This window comes from Aplidium turbinatum, chromosome 9 (genome assembly GCF_918807975.1).
Source record: "Aplidium turbinatum chromosome 9, kaAplTurb1.1, whole genome shotgun sequence".
In the NCBI taxonomy this organism is placed as follows: Eukaryota; Metazoa; Chordata; class Ascidiacea; order Aplousobranchia; family Polyclinidae; genus Aplidium; species Aplidium turbinatum.
In genome coordinates this window covers 5,719,263-5,733,433 of record NC_137480.1, presented here as the reverse complement: position 1 = coordinate 5,733,433, position 14,171 = coordinate 5,719,263, and the positions used below count along the sequence as shown (strand labels likewise).

The following is a 14,171-nucleotide window of genomic DNA, read 5'->3' as shown; positions in this document are numbered from 1 at the left end:
CTGAAATTTAAAAAAAATGATGATGATAAATAGTTTATTAGGTAAAGGTAAAGCCATAGGCTACATGTAAATTATTGCTTGAAGATTAATGTAGACCTACTACAGCTCTTACTTGGCGAAAAACCGTAAACTAAAGCTTATGTCGAATTTTAAGGACAAAAATGAGTTAACAATTTAATGCTACCCACCAAGACTAACGAAATGCGGCCCGTGGCTTCAAAACCTTGCGTAAGTTTGGTTTAAACCATTTAAAACTGTGGGTACTCTCTTTAAAGCATAAACAATCTTTCAATCAATCTGGGTTTAAGATTGTGTATTGTAAGGTAACCAATTACGTGGCAATCAACAAAAAGACAATGCAACAACAACAGAGTCATTAAATTTCTTTCCGAAGTATTTTCGAAAACGTTTGGAAATTCCTCGCATACAAATCAACACTTCAGCGACGCTCTGTAATTCAAATCAATTTGGGTGGTTTCCTTGAAAATGCTTTTTTGATAGATGTTACCGAGATACCAGGACAAAGGGATGCGCAATTTCATTGCGTGCAAACGAACTGTCTGTTAAACTATATTTATCGTTGTTTTCACTTAGAATATCGGCTATGTGCAATGGACAAGATTCAGTACGTGTGAATCTTTTTGTCTGCTATTGGGGGGGTTTGTCAAGAAAAAAAAAAAAAAAATAACTGAGAAACTGCGTGTACTTATTTTCACTGCTGGAAACATTGGAATGTATAGCAATACAAGATTAAATGCTGAAAATGACTACCTGACTTTGCTGTATTCTAGGTCTGAAGAAAAGCACAAGTCATCGCCTTGGTCGCAATCTTGTATTCTATCCCACAACATCGATTGTGGCATTCTGCAAAATTGACCATTTCGGAGACAACGAAATCCTACTCCGTCCTGCCACCCGTCATCTTCCTGACAACCATTACAAGGATCTCCATCACACACAGATGACCTCTTCACGCATGCATTGTTTTGGCATCGAAAGTACTCGGGACAGTCAAGATCACAGTAAGAAGTGTTGAGATAAGATATTGGGTTGCTGCACAATAAAGTCGGACTTGCGGTGCAAGTAACAACGCTATATGTTCCGAACACAGTTTGTCTAAACAATAAGGAAATCCAAGGTAAATTTCAACAATATTCAGTTGCAATAAAGATTAAAATAATTATTGAAAATCTTAGGTTGACAGCATAACGGTCTACCTCTGTGGCCTATCTTGCAATTTGCCTTGACAAAATCAGGCCTTCGGATAAACCTCACTCACCAACAAATTAGCAGCTTGTCAACAAACCGAAACAACAAGCTACGTGCAACCTGTTTGGACGCAACTGGGGCTCATTAAGGTATACTGTAGTCAGTTGGAGAAATGACAAACAAGATAAAACAAGTGAATAAAAAATATCATTAACCTCCTAGGTACATGTAGCTCAGTACAAAGTGAAAATTACTGTACATGACTTTTAACTCTTCATCTAATGATTTAAATCTTTATCGATGATTATTATGTAACAGTTCATCAGCTACTATATTCCACCACACAATTTGACTGGTGGTCTACAAGGCATTAGGCTATATGAAAGCAAACGATTCTTTTTAGTGCTGCACTGGTAAGAGTTTACCATGAACGTAAACGACAAAACTGATAAATAAACCAAACTTCATTCATTCATTTTATTTTTCATCATTAACGCGTCCGAGACGAAAAAGATACTACTAACTACAATAGTCGATATAGGCCGACAAGTACGTTAATGAATGGAAAAAGTGGCAAACCTTGAAAGTTTTAAAACGTGGTTTAAAAAACAAACTTCAACAACCCTAAAGTACAGTTTTGTATAAAATATTGCCTCCCACGAAGACAAAATTTCTGGTCAACTTTCTACTGTACTGTACCTTCACAACATACCACATGAAATTCAGAAATCCTCTTTCATGCCATGTCTTGGAAATACAATAGTTATATATTTAAAAAATTGGAGAATTCAGTTCATATTTGTTACTTGTGAGGGTTTTATATTTTCGATACTAAAATTAAGTGGCTTATTCTTCATCAACTTACGCTTCTTCTAGTAAACAAATATTCTTCTTGCATCGTCGGTCATTGACGATACATTGTCAGCAGCCTATGCATCAAGGTTGAAACTTGTCTAGTTGGCATGCAATGAAAATCACATCTATTTGCTTATTATTGGATTTAACATATATTTGTTTGAAACCAAAGCATTTTAAAATTTTCAATACGTAGTATTTCTAGAGTAAACTAAATATGGCTGGTACCTTAACTCCGTTTCATTTTGAATCCTGCAGACCGAGGAACCTGTGACAGCATTTGTATCGCTTTGCGGTTCACACTTTACAGTCTTGTCACAGAAATCACTCTCCGGAATCTCTTCGTCCTGACAAGGTATTCCTACGCACGACAATATAAGGCCATTGAGGCAGAATAGATAGATACTGCAACCACTCCAAGAATACGTGATGCTGTGTTTCAAGTTAGAGTTCGATGATGTCTTCAGTTTTGTGCATAATTGGTTTGCTTTGATTTACTCAGATTTATTATAATGTTTCTACTTTTGTACAGTAGCCTATAATTAAAGTGCAATATTGTTTGAACAGGCACAATTAAGCCAAAGGGATAAATGTTTTAGTTGTTTTTATATTACAAATCAAACGATTTCGTTTTTCTTTGCAAAAATAGAGTGAAAAAATTCTGCTCCAAAATATAATTGATCTGCTAGTGCGACCAAAATGCTTTATTTTTGTCAGTATTTGCTGTGAATCAAGATATTATAATAAGTTTCAAAACGTCAACGCAACCTGGATCGGAAACTGGTCGTAAATACGTTCGTGGCGTTCAACGTTTAACCTACCCATAAATGAAGCTTCAAATCCAGTCTTTTGAAGAGGAAATCGTCTCTCTCTTGTAGCAAAAGTAATTCCGCCAGAGTGAAATTCTATGATTAGCATTCCACTAACAGAGACAATCACTGTGTCGTTTGTGAAATCATCTCCAAGTGGAACCGTTCTGCAACCATCGAAGACCTAATTTTGCAAATATGTTATTAAACTTTTTATTTTATTTTTTTAATTTTTACTTTGTAATTTTAGAAAAGTTTTATCGTTTTATATTTGTGTTTTTATATATTGTTTTGTAAAGTGTTACATTTCAGAATTTTACAAGTAAAAACAAAATACACCATTTGATAATGTGAGGTTTAGAGCTGCAGTGCAGGGAGTTATTAGATAATATATTGGTAGAGCCAGACCGAATGAAAGTTGATTACTTGGGTTTCTGTGAAATTAGATGGACTAATTCGTGAGAATTTACTCCCAACAATAGATGGAATTTCTATTCTGACTGCTCGAAATATCAACATGGAGTAGCTGTATTGTTGACTGAGCAATTAGAAAAGTCAGTGCTCTCCTTCTGGCCAAAGAATGAACGATAGTTAGGCCTAAGGGTGAAACTCAAATCAAGTCCTTTTAAAGTGAACATTATATTTGTACATGCTCCAACAGCTGACTCAGACGAACAGGTAATCAATAACTCCAATGAGTCCTTGAAAGAACGAAACAAAACTTACAAATCAAATGATGTTAATAATTGTTTCAGGGACTTCAATGCCAAAGTTAGATGCAAAGTGGAAGGTAAAATTGTTGGTCAGTTTGGCTTGGGTGCGCTAATCGAGAGGGGTGACAGACTGGTTGACTGGTGTGGGGAATAAACCTTACAATCACTAACACTTGGTTTAACGTACATTGAAGAGGAAGTTACACCTGGACAAGTTCTGGAGACAGACCACGAAAACTAATAGATTAAATTTTGATTAATACTCGATACAGGAACGCTGCTAAAGATTGCCATGCATATCCAGGAGCAGATATTGACTCGGACCCCAATCCAGTCGTTGCAATATTTTAACTGTTTTTCAAGAGAATTCAAAAACCAAAACCAAAGCTAAAACTTAACCTACAGTCTCTTGGAGATTTACATGTTTGCGCAAACTTCAAACATGATATCGAGAAACAGTCTTAAATAACTTTTAAGATCCATTGCTGCAAGACTCTGAAGCTTACTGGAATGTGCTTTTATCAAGGAAGCCGAACACACTCGTTTCCGTAGTGTGAGCCTCTGGTGCTGTGGGTCCATCCTTTTACCATCCCAGATTCACGATGTTTCCGGACTACACTGGAAGGCTACTGGAGAGTAGCCAATCTGTGGTTTCATCATCCATGACACACAGACATTCTACTCCGTTAGGTGGGTTGAAGATGGTATAGTTATTTATGATGTGGTCTGCAGTCTGTTCCTGGGCACCACATTCACAGGAAGAGGAAGAGACCATTCTCATTATTGCATAGTTGAGCGGAAAAGCCCGACGCCCGTACGGAAATCGTTGAGGCGCACCCACGTCTGTCTTTGTAGAGTCAGGGCGATGGTGTGTGTGTCGGAGTCGGAGATGAACGAATATGGTCTGGTGGTACTTGACTTCCATTCAGAATTCCATTTAAGACCCACTCAAGTAGCTGCAGAGATGTCTTGTTTATCAGCTTCGTTGAAGAAGTTGAGCGGCTGGCACGAATGGGTGTTTTGATTTCATTGGACGGGGGCGGTCTTTTGGTAGAGCAGAGATCTTGGAATGGAGAGGATGGTTGGGCTCCAGTACCAGTCGACCGAGAGACAGAGTGGCTTCTTCGCGACGAAACTCAGCAGGTTGGATACAAGCAAGAATGGGAAGATTGTCCAATTGTGTTATCGCATACATATACGATGTTATCGCAGTGAGCACTGCGGCACCAAACAAGTGCACAGTACTCTGCTGAAGAGTAGATAAGGGCTAAGGCTGCTATACGCAAAGTGTCATTGCTTGCCCTCCTGCTTGAGCCTGCCAGGCTGGGGGGAGAGCACACACTAATATTCCTGAGATGGACCACAGCAATAAAGTTCAACTAAAAATTGGAATGAGGATATTTACCCGACATTTAGTTAAATAACATGATATACGTTCTTCTGACAAACTCAGCTTCAGCTGAACTACCACAAGAATTATAAAGTGATCATTTGCTTTTACTCTGACGTTTCGTCAATCAGACACGATTGACTTCTTCACTGGGCTATATCTGGTTATGAATACCTGTCTAGCACTAGAGGAGCATGTTGCTGCAACCAACTAAAGATGCAAAATCAAATTCAACTTCCAAAAAAATCATCGTGAGCAAATTTTATATATAAAAAAAAAACTATTGCAAGTGTTGTCTGGTGTATTTAAATTTGTTTCATGCTGATTGAAATCTGTGCAGTGGTGCGTATACAATTTAGTCCTCATGAATCATGCGGTTCACTACCTCCCCGCTCTGCTGTTATTAAAGTTTCTTGTTGATTGATAACATTTAAACTCTATTAATAACATTTAAACTCTATCGAACTCGAAAGGCAGCTGGGCCAGATGAAACCTGTATAAAAATGCTGATGGCTCTTTAAGAAGAAAAATATACACCATATTTAAGCTCTTTGACAGAATATATGAAAGTGGTGTAATTCTTGAGGACATGTTAATATCAGTATTCATTGCGCTACCCAAAGTTTCAGGAACCCATGATTGTGACAAACATTGCAATATTAGTCTGAGGTCACATACTGTAAAATTGCTACTTATGATCATCTCATTCTCCAACGTTTGAGAAGGCAATTGCTGCCAGAAATAAGAGGCAATCAGTTTGGTTTTATGAAAGATAGAGAAACAACCAACGCAATCTTTACCATGAGAATACTTGGTGAAAGAGCAATTGAAGTGCAACAAGATATCTATTCAGCATTTGGTGATTTAAAAAAACACTTCGACAAAGTTCGTCATGAGCAGCTTTTTAAAATGGTGTCGTTTTTACATTACAACATTTACATTACAATTACATTACAAATCAGTCGTTTTTTTATATTGATTCAATGCGGATGCCAGATCCAAGAAAGGGATATGAAGACGAATAAGCTTTTAATAGACTACGACCTATTCTATTAGATCGCAGGCTTTGCAATTCCTCTGCCCACTTCATCGCAGAAAGTAGGCGTAACATTGAAGGAGCTTAAATGTGGTTTTATAGAATAATGCTTCGGATTTTTATACTAATCATAAAAACTCAAATTTCTCGGCACGTCATCAGAAAGGAAGAGTTTGAAAGACAGTGTCTATCTAGTTCTAAGCGGTCGCCTTATCGGGAGAAGTGCTCGTGGCAGACAACGAATGACATTTTCATCTAATTTTTAACAAAATAAATCAATTAGCCAACCAAAAACACTTTGGGATAATCGGATACTGCACGACATAGGGAACGCTGGAAAAAATTACAAACTGAGCATCTAGTAATTCTAGTTCTTCAAAGACCGCATCGGCTATGATACTGTAGTAGTAGTAATAGTAGTGGTTCTCAAACCGTGCATAGCAACTCTTCCGATCATGCGTCGTTTAAAACTTCTTGGGAGCTTTGCAAAATGGCATGTTAATAGTTTCTTATCTGATTTGAACTAGATTTGAGAGCAAAAGTTCTTGCAGTTTTTATTGAGTGTAGCTAATTTTTACGTACTTTACAAAATAAATAAAATTGCTGAAAAAAACAACTTAGTATGTGGATTCGGCTATTGGATCAGTGCTCTATAAAAGCAGCTTCAGTGTAATTCAATAATTTCAATTATCTATCTTTTTATCAGATAAAGATAAATAAAATAAGTAATGAAAAATAGTTCACTACTTTTACAGGCTCACAAAGAAGCTTGATAACTTCGATCCTCTGTTTTTTGCATTATTTTATCAGTCAGGTTGGTAGGGATGTTTTTGTTAAGGCATCCTTTACAAACATGATTTGTCATGTTTGGCGGATGATGTGCTTTACAAAAAGATATCAAATCATACTGGAACAACTGAAGTTGTTAGATCTGCCACAACTGAATAATTGCACAAGCAATTTTTTGGAAAAGCTCTAGCTTTTTTAACTGTGTTCGATCTTCCAATAAGTTTTGGACTACAGTAATACAAAACTGAACAGTTTATGAGCCAAATTGAAACGTATTGCTGGTCGACAAAAATGAAGAGTTTGGCAAATCTAAACTTCAGCTGTCGTTAAGAAATCTAACAAAGAACACAAAGAAATGTTAGCAAAATATAATTTACCGTAAAAGTTTGTTTATCGTTCTTTGTGTCTGACTGATGAATTGTCATTTGTACTTGAAATCCTTCGGGTGCCTTTAAAATCCACCGACACTCCAAGTCGTTTGGACATGGGTCAGGCCAAGTAGGAGTTGTGAGAAATTGGCGTTTGCCGGTCACAGAAATGTTGGATGCACAACTTACTGCAATAATAAAAAAATAAATTAAGAGCTAAAATTGTCAGTAGCACCAAAACAAATCGTGTATTGACGAAATCAACACCTCATATTCTTTAGTCCTATCTTTGTCTTTAAAAATTTTCTTTGGAGCACCTGGATTATTTATTGGTAAACTATTCTTTCCTTGGCCCTGGAAACAATTGTTACGTGTGACTGTTCACCCAGGATGTTCACCGAAGCGATTAAAAATATACCTGTTTCCTTTTATCCAACAGTAGACCCTAGGCCTGGGTTACTTTTTGATTTGTTGTATCCAGGTTTACGCCCGGTGGTTGAAGATTTAGATTAAGTGGACGGGAAGGCAAGGAAGCCAATATTCGTGTCCACCTCTTTAAGTGTCCTGCCAAAGACACAGCCGCATGCTCTTGAGTGGTGTCGAACCGGTGTTTGTTCCTTTTAATAAACTAACCATGTTCTTCAATTAATTCTACATGCAAAACAGCGCTCTTCAACAGGGGTTCCACGTGGCATCCATGAGTTTAAAGGGTTTCACCAGATTTCTTCTTTCTTTAGGAAAATTGATATCTTGCTTCAGTATACAGTACATTATTTAATGCATCACTTTAAATTTTTAGATTACCATACTGCACTCATACGCCATGTAGGCCAGTTAGTTTAACACTTTTCATGCCTAGGGTTACGCCGTTTGATTGACATCAACTTCATCAACCGATTTTAATTATGCGGGCCATGAACTCGTCTTCAACTCTTCATGTCGAGGCTGTGGTCTGTCTGTCGAAAGCGAAGTCTTCCTCTCTACACTTCGCGATCTATCGAGTTGGCAGAGTCCATGCTTGGGACTGCAAGGTCCATGTTTTACAAGTTATTTCAAAGAAAGTTTCGCAACAGAAAGTTGCTTGTTTGTATTGTATAGGAAGAAGTTCACTAAATTTTTTCCTGGTTGACTTGCACCGGATTGTGGCTGCAAACTCACACCTCCATGTAAGTTGAAAGATCAGTGAACCTTGATCAGTGAACAGGGATTGTGCGAAATTAAAAATACTTTTCACAAACTACTAAGTTGAATGAGGGAATTGTATCCCACCTTTATCGTAAAACCATACAAAAAACAACTCTTTTAAATACGAGTTAAACATGAACAAATTTAAATTAATTGCTTCTAAATATAAGTCAAAAGAACATCCACTTCACATTCTGCAAAAGTACCTAACTAATTCTCTCATTCAGATAAGCATTTTGTAGCCTACGCCTTCTCTATCACCCTACGCTGTTTGGTTTCGTACGCCACTTTTGTTGTTGGCTTGTCTCCAGACATTGTAGCAGGTTTATAAGTGTCTGCTGATCTTGAAGGATCAACTGTTTATGGTATTGTATAGGAAGGATTTCACTAATTTTGTCCAGGCTGACTTGCACCGGGTTGTGGCTGCAAGCTCGCACCCAGGGAATGAGATACCCTAAGGAGTGTAATAGACGTTTTTTCCATTTCCATGGGCAAATTTTGTGATTTCTGCATTGGATATGCCACGAGTAAGCCCGTTAACTATAAGCTAAATTTAAGCTAAAACTTTAGTAAAAAACAGTAGATTGTTAAGGATTATGTGGTTCCGTCTGGTGTTTGAAGTTAAAATTAGAAGACTTATAGGTTATCTGTAGTCTTATTTTGGTGCAACACTTGTTGTACACTACAGGGGCATCGTGAGATGATGAATGTTTTCCGTCTTTTGTCAATTTTTATGAAACATTAGGGTAGGCTATCTCACTTGGATGACTGTTTTTTTCAAAGTGTGAAGTGTGAATTTAAACCATCATGTGAAATGTGGTGTAACGATGATGATGTGTGACGTCATCAGCGAACATCGCGATAACATGATGTAATAACAATGGCTAACACTAAACTACTGATGACACCCTGCAGTGAATAAAAAACTGAGATACTTGCCATGTTCATTTTTGTAAGCCGAAACAATTCAGCAGCCTGAAGCCGTTCTCTGGCTGGCTATTGATGATGATGATTATGTGCCTGATCTGATACAGACGTTGGCGATCATGGTCTTCCAAACTTCTCTGTCATTTGCCATTCGTATAAAATCGTTCGTTTTAACTGTTGTGTTTGTGGCCCATTGATTCAAGCTGTTTAAATAAGTTAATCTTTGTCGACCTCTGCTTCTTTTTCCCTGTATCATCCCCAATAGAGCTAATTTTTCCAAATCTCCATGTCTGTGAATATGACCTACAAATTGCATCTGACGCCTTCTAACTGTTGTTATTAATCTCCTTTCTGCATTTGCCAATTTCATAACTTCGTCATTACTCTTCTTTTCAGTCCAAGATATCCTCAACATCCTTCTGAGAAACCACATCTCAGCAGCCTCTAGTCTTTTCTTCATATCTTTACTTATTGTCCAGCATTCACATCCGTAGGTTAGAATTGATTCTACATATGCTTTTAAAACTTTAATTTTGGTCTTTATTGTCATGTTGCGATTCCTGAAGACTGTGCTCATTTTACTGAAAGTATCCTTTGCTATGGCGATTCTCTTTTTAATTTCAGTGTCACTTTTGCCATCGGAAGTTATAATATATCCAAGATATTTAAATTTATCAACTTGTTTCACTGTAACACCATTGAGTGTTAGGTTGCAATTTGGATAAGTTTTCTTTTTTGATACCGTCATGCATTCTGTTTTTCTTGAATTTAACTCTAAACCCATTGCTTTACTGTTATTGACAACAGAATTTAATAAGTCCTGTAGATTGTTTGCAGATTCTGCTATCAAGACTGTATCATCAGCGTATCTCAAGTTTGTTATATTTTGTCCTCCAACCTTTACTCCATTCATATTTTCGATGTCTCTCAAAATCATCTCACTGTAAACGTTGAAAAGATCTGGAGATAGGACACATCCTTGTCTGACGCCACGTTGTATCGATTTGAATTCGCTAAGATCGTTATTTATACGTATTGCAGCCGTTTGTTCCCAATAGAGGTTTCGTATGACTCTGAGGTCTTTACCGTCGATATCTAAAGAATGCAGTATATGGAATAATTTGGCATGTTGAACCTTATCAAAAGCTTTAGAAAAGTCTATGAAACATAGATAAAGATCCTTGTTCTTTTCTATACATCTCTCTGTTAACATTTTTAATGTAAAAATTCCATTTCTGGTCCCTTTGTCTGGGACAAATCCAAACTGTGCTGTTGAAATTTCCGGTTTTAGTTTTGGTCTCAATCTCATCATCACGATTCGGAGTAGGATCTTTGTTAGGTGACTCATAAGGCTAATTGTTCTGTGGAGTGAGCATTCTGTTGCTCCGGTTTTCTTTGGTAAAGTTATGAATATGGAACGTACCATATCACTAGGGATGTTTCCGGTGTCATAAATATGATTTAAGATCTCAATGGTTAGGTCTAAACCCCACTCATCTAAAGCTTCGATAATTTCAACTGAGATATTATCTGGTCCAACTGCTCTTCCATGTTTTGTTTTGTTCATAGCGATTCTTACTTCTTCTTTCATAATAGCAGGACCTTCCATGGGTTTGGAGATGCCTGGCTTGTTTCCGCGTTCGTCGAAAAACAGCTCTTCAATGTATTCACACCAACGCTGCAGAATATCTTTTTGGTCCATCAGAATAGTTCCATCATTTGCCTTGATGCATCCTGCTTGTGAGCAATACCTCTTCTTCCCTGTTACCTCTTTCACCTTCTTGTGTATATATTTACTGTCTTTGATTTTAACATTTTTGATTTCTTCACATTGAGCATTTATCCAGGTTTCTTTAGCATCAACACACATCTTTTTTATTTTCTTGTTCAAAATTTTGTATCTTTGTTTATTATTCTTTGCTTTTCTTCTTTCTTCCATGAGGTCAAGAATTTCAGATGTCATCCATTTCTTTTGTTGCTCAGTTTTGACTAGTGGTATGAACTCTTCCAGTGATTCCGACACGCTATTTTTAAATTGTTCCAGTATTTTATCTGTTGTTGTTAGCCTTTCAAGCGACTCGTATTTGTTTTTGACTGAGACGGAAAATTTTGTACGTATTTCGGGATTTCTACGTAGTAAATCAATTTCATATTTCGGGTTTGGTTTAGTTTTCTTGCATCTCTTTAGCTTGACTCTCAGAGAGCAGACAACTGGAACATGGTCACTATCGCAGTCTGCACCAGGCATTGATTTAGATGATAGAATGGCGTTACGAAACCGCTTTTGAGCAAGGATATAATCGATCTGATTCTTGGATCTATCACCCGGGCTTCTCCAAGTCCATTTTCTTCGTGGGTGGTTTTCCGACCATGTATTAGTGATTAGATATTCATTGTCTCTGCACCATTCAATCAGTCGTTCTCCTCTGTCGTTCATTTTACCAAGACCGTGTGGGCCCACAATGTCTTCAATTCGTTCGTTTCCCACTTTTGCATTAAAATCCCCCATAATAATTTTGATGTCTTGTGATTTTAATTGTCTGATGGCACGCTCAACGTCCTCATAAAATGTTTCTGTATCATCCCAATCATGATTTGATGTTGGGGCGTACGTTTGAACTATTCCAATGTCAAAAGGTTTAGCTTTTAGTTTAACAACCATTACCCGGTCTGATACAGGCCAGAATCCTTTGAAAGTTGCAGATGTAGCAGAATCAAGTATTATACCAACACCTCTTTGATGTTGATCACCTCCGGAATATAAGATTTTGCAACCATCCAATGTGGTTGTACCTGTACCAGTCCAACGAACTTCTGCTAAGCCAAGAATATTTATACTCATTCGTTTCATTTCCTGCATAACATTAGCAAGTTTCCCTTTTTGATACAAAGTACGCACATTCCACGTTCCTATGCGTTTTGGTTTAACTTTGCTGACAGTCGCATTATGACGATCGGGTGCCACCTGTCGCACATGGCAATCCCTTCCGAGCGAGGTGTTTACCTTGTAAACCCCGTTTACGCTGTTCATTTGACTTCTTTTTATTTGTCTGACCATAATTTTCTTTGCAAAGATAGCACACAGTGGTTTGCAGTTGCCTTCTGTGTGGGCAGTGTCCTTACAGGACGAGGGTCCTAGCCATTGTACCTTGTTCAGTATCTTCTGCCTAGCACCGTGAGAAATAAAACCAGTTCTGAAACTATATCAGCTGCCTTTACTCCTCATCCGTCACCTGCTTACCATGACTTCCGTGTCCCTGATCGGGGGGCAAGGGGTTTCTCATACGTGCCCATGGTACGACCCCAGACTGCGGAAGGGAGGAGCGTCTTACACCATCCTCCATGGGTAATCCACAGGACAGTGTAGCCTACCCATGCCGCTACCCATGCTGGCTATTAAAAATGATATATTTTTAACATAAACTGTATTTGGAGGTTTTGCGGTAAAAATTTATATTTTTAACATAAACTGTATTTGGAGGTTTTGCGGTAAAAATTTAAATTCCTTACAGAAACACTTCAGTTTTTATTTTGATAGAAAAATGGAATACCGTAATAAAATGATTGTTGAATTGAAGAGGAAAAACATCAATGTTCCAAAATCACAAAAAAATATGAAATTGCTCTACTTACCATTTTTGGCTAACTTACTTTATAGTCTTATTGTTAAGTTGAATACTCACAATTCACTCCTGAAAAGCAAAAAGTATTGAAGTTATTCATAATACTGCGGTCTTATTTGCTCATAACAATAAAGTACGATCAAAATACTTTGGAGATTAGGTATGTACGTTGAGCACTATTTACTCATTAATGATGTACTGTAAAATATGCAAAACTTTCCATCTGCATCCTGGAGGTGGGCTCATCATGCGGTTGTTAGGTTTTTTATATTGCAGGACCTGTCGCCAATACCCATGTTTTGCCTGCAAACTTTAACTTGGCAAAAAAACAAACAAACTTACATTTAAAGTAAATTACACATCAGAGGTACATTGAACAGCTTATAACATAAAATCCGCAAAAGTCTTTGATATTTTAAAGTGAATATGCAATTGCACCAAGAGTGTTATATCAAATGACGAGACTACCCTCCAGTGTGCAGTTGGAACGTTTTACATATTACTTTGTTATTGCATAAATTGTACTCAACGTAGCCTACATATGATCTAATCTCCGGCTAATCACGGCAGAAATTGGTCCAAATGCAAATACAGTACTGCTTTTTTATATTTGGGAAATGAGAAAATGACAGGTTGTCATGGCTATGATTGTAACAATTAAGACTCTTAAAAATTTTCCTACAGCAACGTATTCGGCCGTGTTCTCGTAGGCCGTGATACGATATTACAAAGTTTGTGTTGAAGTACCGTATACTGTACCTTTCATAGCTTACTGTGATCAAAATTCTTCTTACCACAATAAAAAGTAAAAAGCATGCATAAATTTTGTACTTCTTTTATACAGTAGTTTCACGTAACTTATTCAAGTTAATTTTACTGTTAGCAAATATCAAGCCCACACCCGAGAGACGAACCAGCGTCGCTTGATCTTGAAGTTTCTTTGTGCACAAAGTAGGTCGCTTAACCAACTGAGCAAATGAATTGACTAATAATTAACTTTACATTATAGTATTTTAAGTATACGATTTACTTGTATAAGTTGCTTCTAACCAATGAATTTCTTGTGAGGCAGCAATGTGAAATATAGGTTGACCTGTACCAAGCTGAAGCTTGAGAGTTCTTGCCAAAGAATAGAAAGTTTGCGTTAACCCGGAATTTGATCCAATCTTTATTCTGGGCTCTCCCCCTCTATCTACCTGGTTAGTTGAGAAAATTGAATACAAGATTAATTCTTTTTTGGTTTAAAGTGGATGAGAACACTTTTATG

General features: G+C 37.3%; 2 protein-coding genes across 2 annotated transcripts in view; both read right to left on the bottom strand.

Annotated features, from left to right (window-relative positions):
* LOC145777496 (uncharacterized) overlaps window positions 1–7,433 on the bottom strand; it is a 33,965-nt gene extending 26,532 nt beyond the window's left edge. Inside the window, exons 1-4 of the mRNA XM_082588878.1 lie at window positions 7,179–7,433; window positions 2,886–3,057; window positions 2,293–2,425; window positions 772–1,116 (exon numbers count right to left, since the gene is read on the bottom strand). Coding sequence (XP_082445004.1) covers window positions 772–1,116; window positions 2,293–2,425; window positions 2,886–3,057; window positions 7,179–7,226 — 698 coding nt within the window. The 5' untranslated portion in view covers window positions 7,227–7,433. The remainder of the gene's footprint in view (window positions 1–771; window positions 1,117–2,292; window positions 2,426–2,885; window positions 3,058–7,178) is intronic.
* On the bottom strand, window positions 7,251–12,605 carry LOC145777219 (uncharacterized). Its single transcript, XM_082588544.1, has 2 exons — window positions 9,290–12,605; window positions 7,251–7,353 (listed from the first exon to the last, which is right to left on the bottom strand). The coding sequence occupies exon 1, from the start codon at window positions 12,337–12,339 to the stop codon at window positions 9,367–9,369; it is 2,973 nt and encodes a 990-aa protein (XP_082444670.1). The 5' UTR covers window positions 12,340–12,605; the 3' UTR covers window positions 7,251–7,353; window positions 9,290–9,366.
* Window positions 12,606–14,171: the final 1,566 nt, after the last annotated feature.

What these genes read in the sequence shown, in the direction of transcription:
- LOC145777219 (XM_082588544.1), bottom strand. Translation starts at nt 12,339, where the DNA reads ATGGTCAGACAAATAAAAAGAAGTCAAATGAACAGCGTAAACGGGGTT.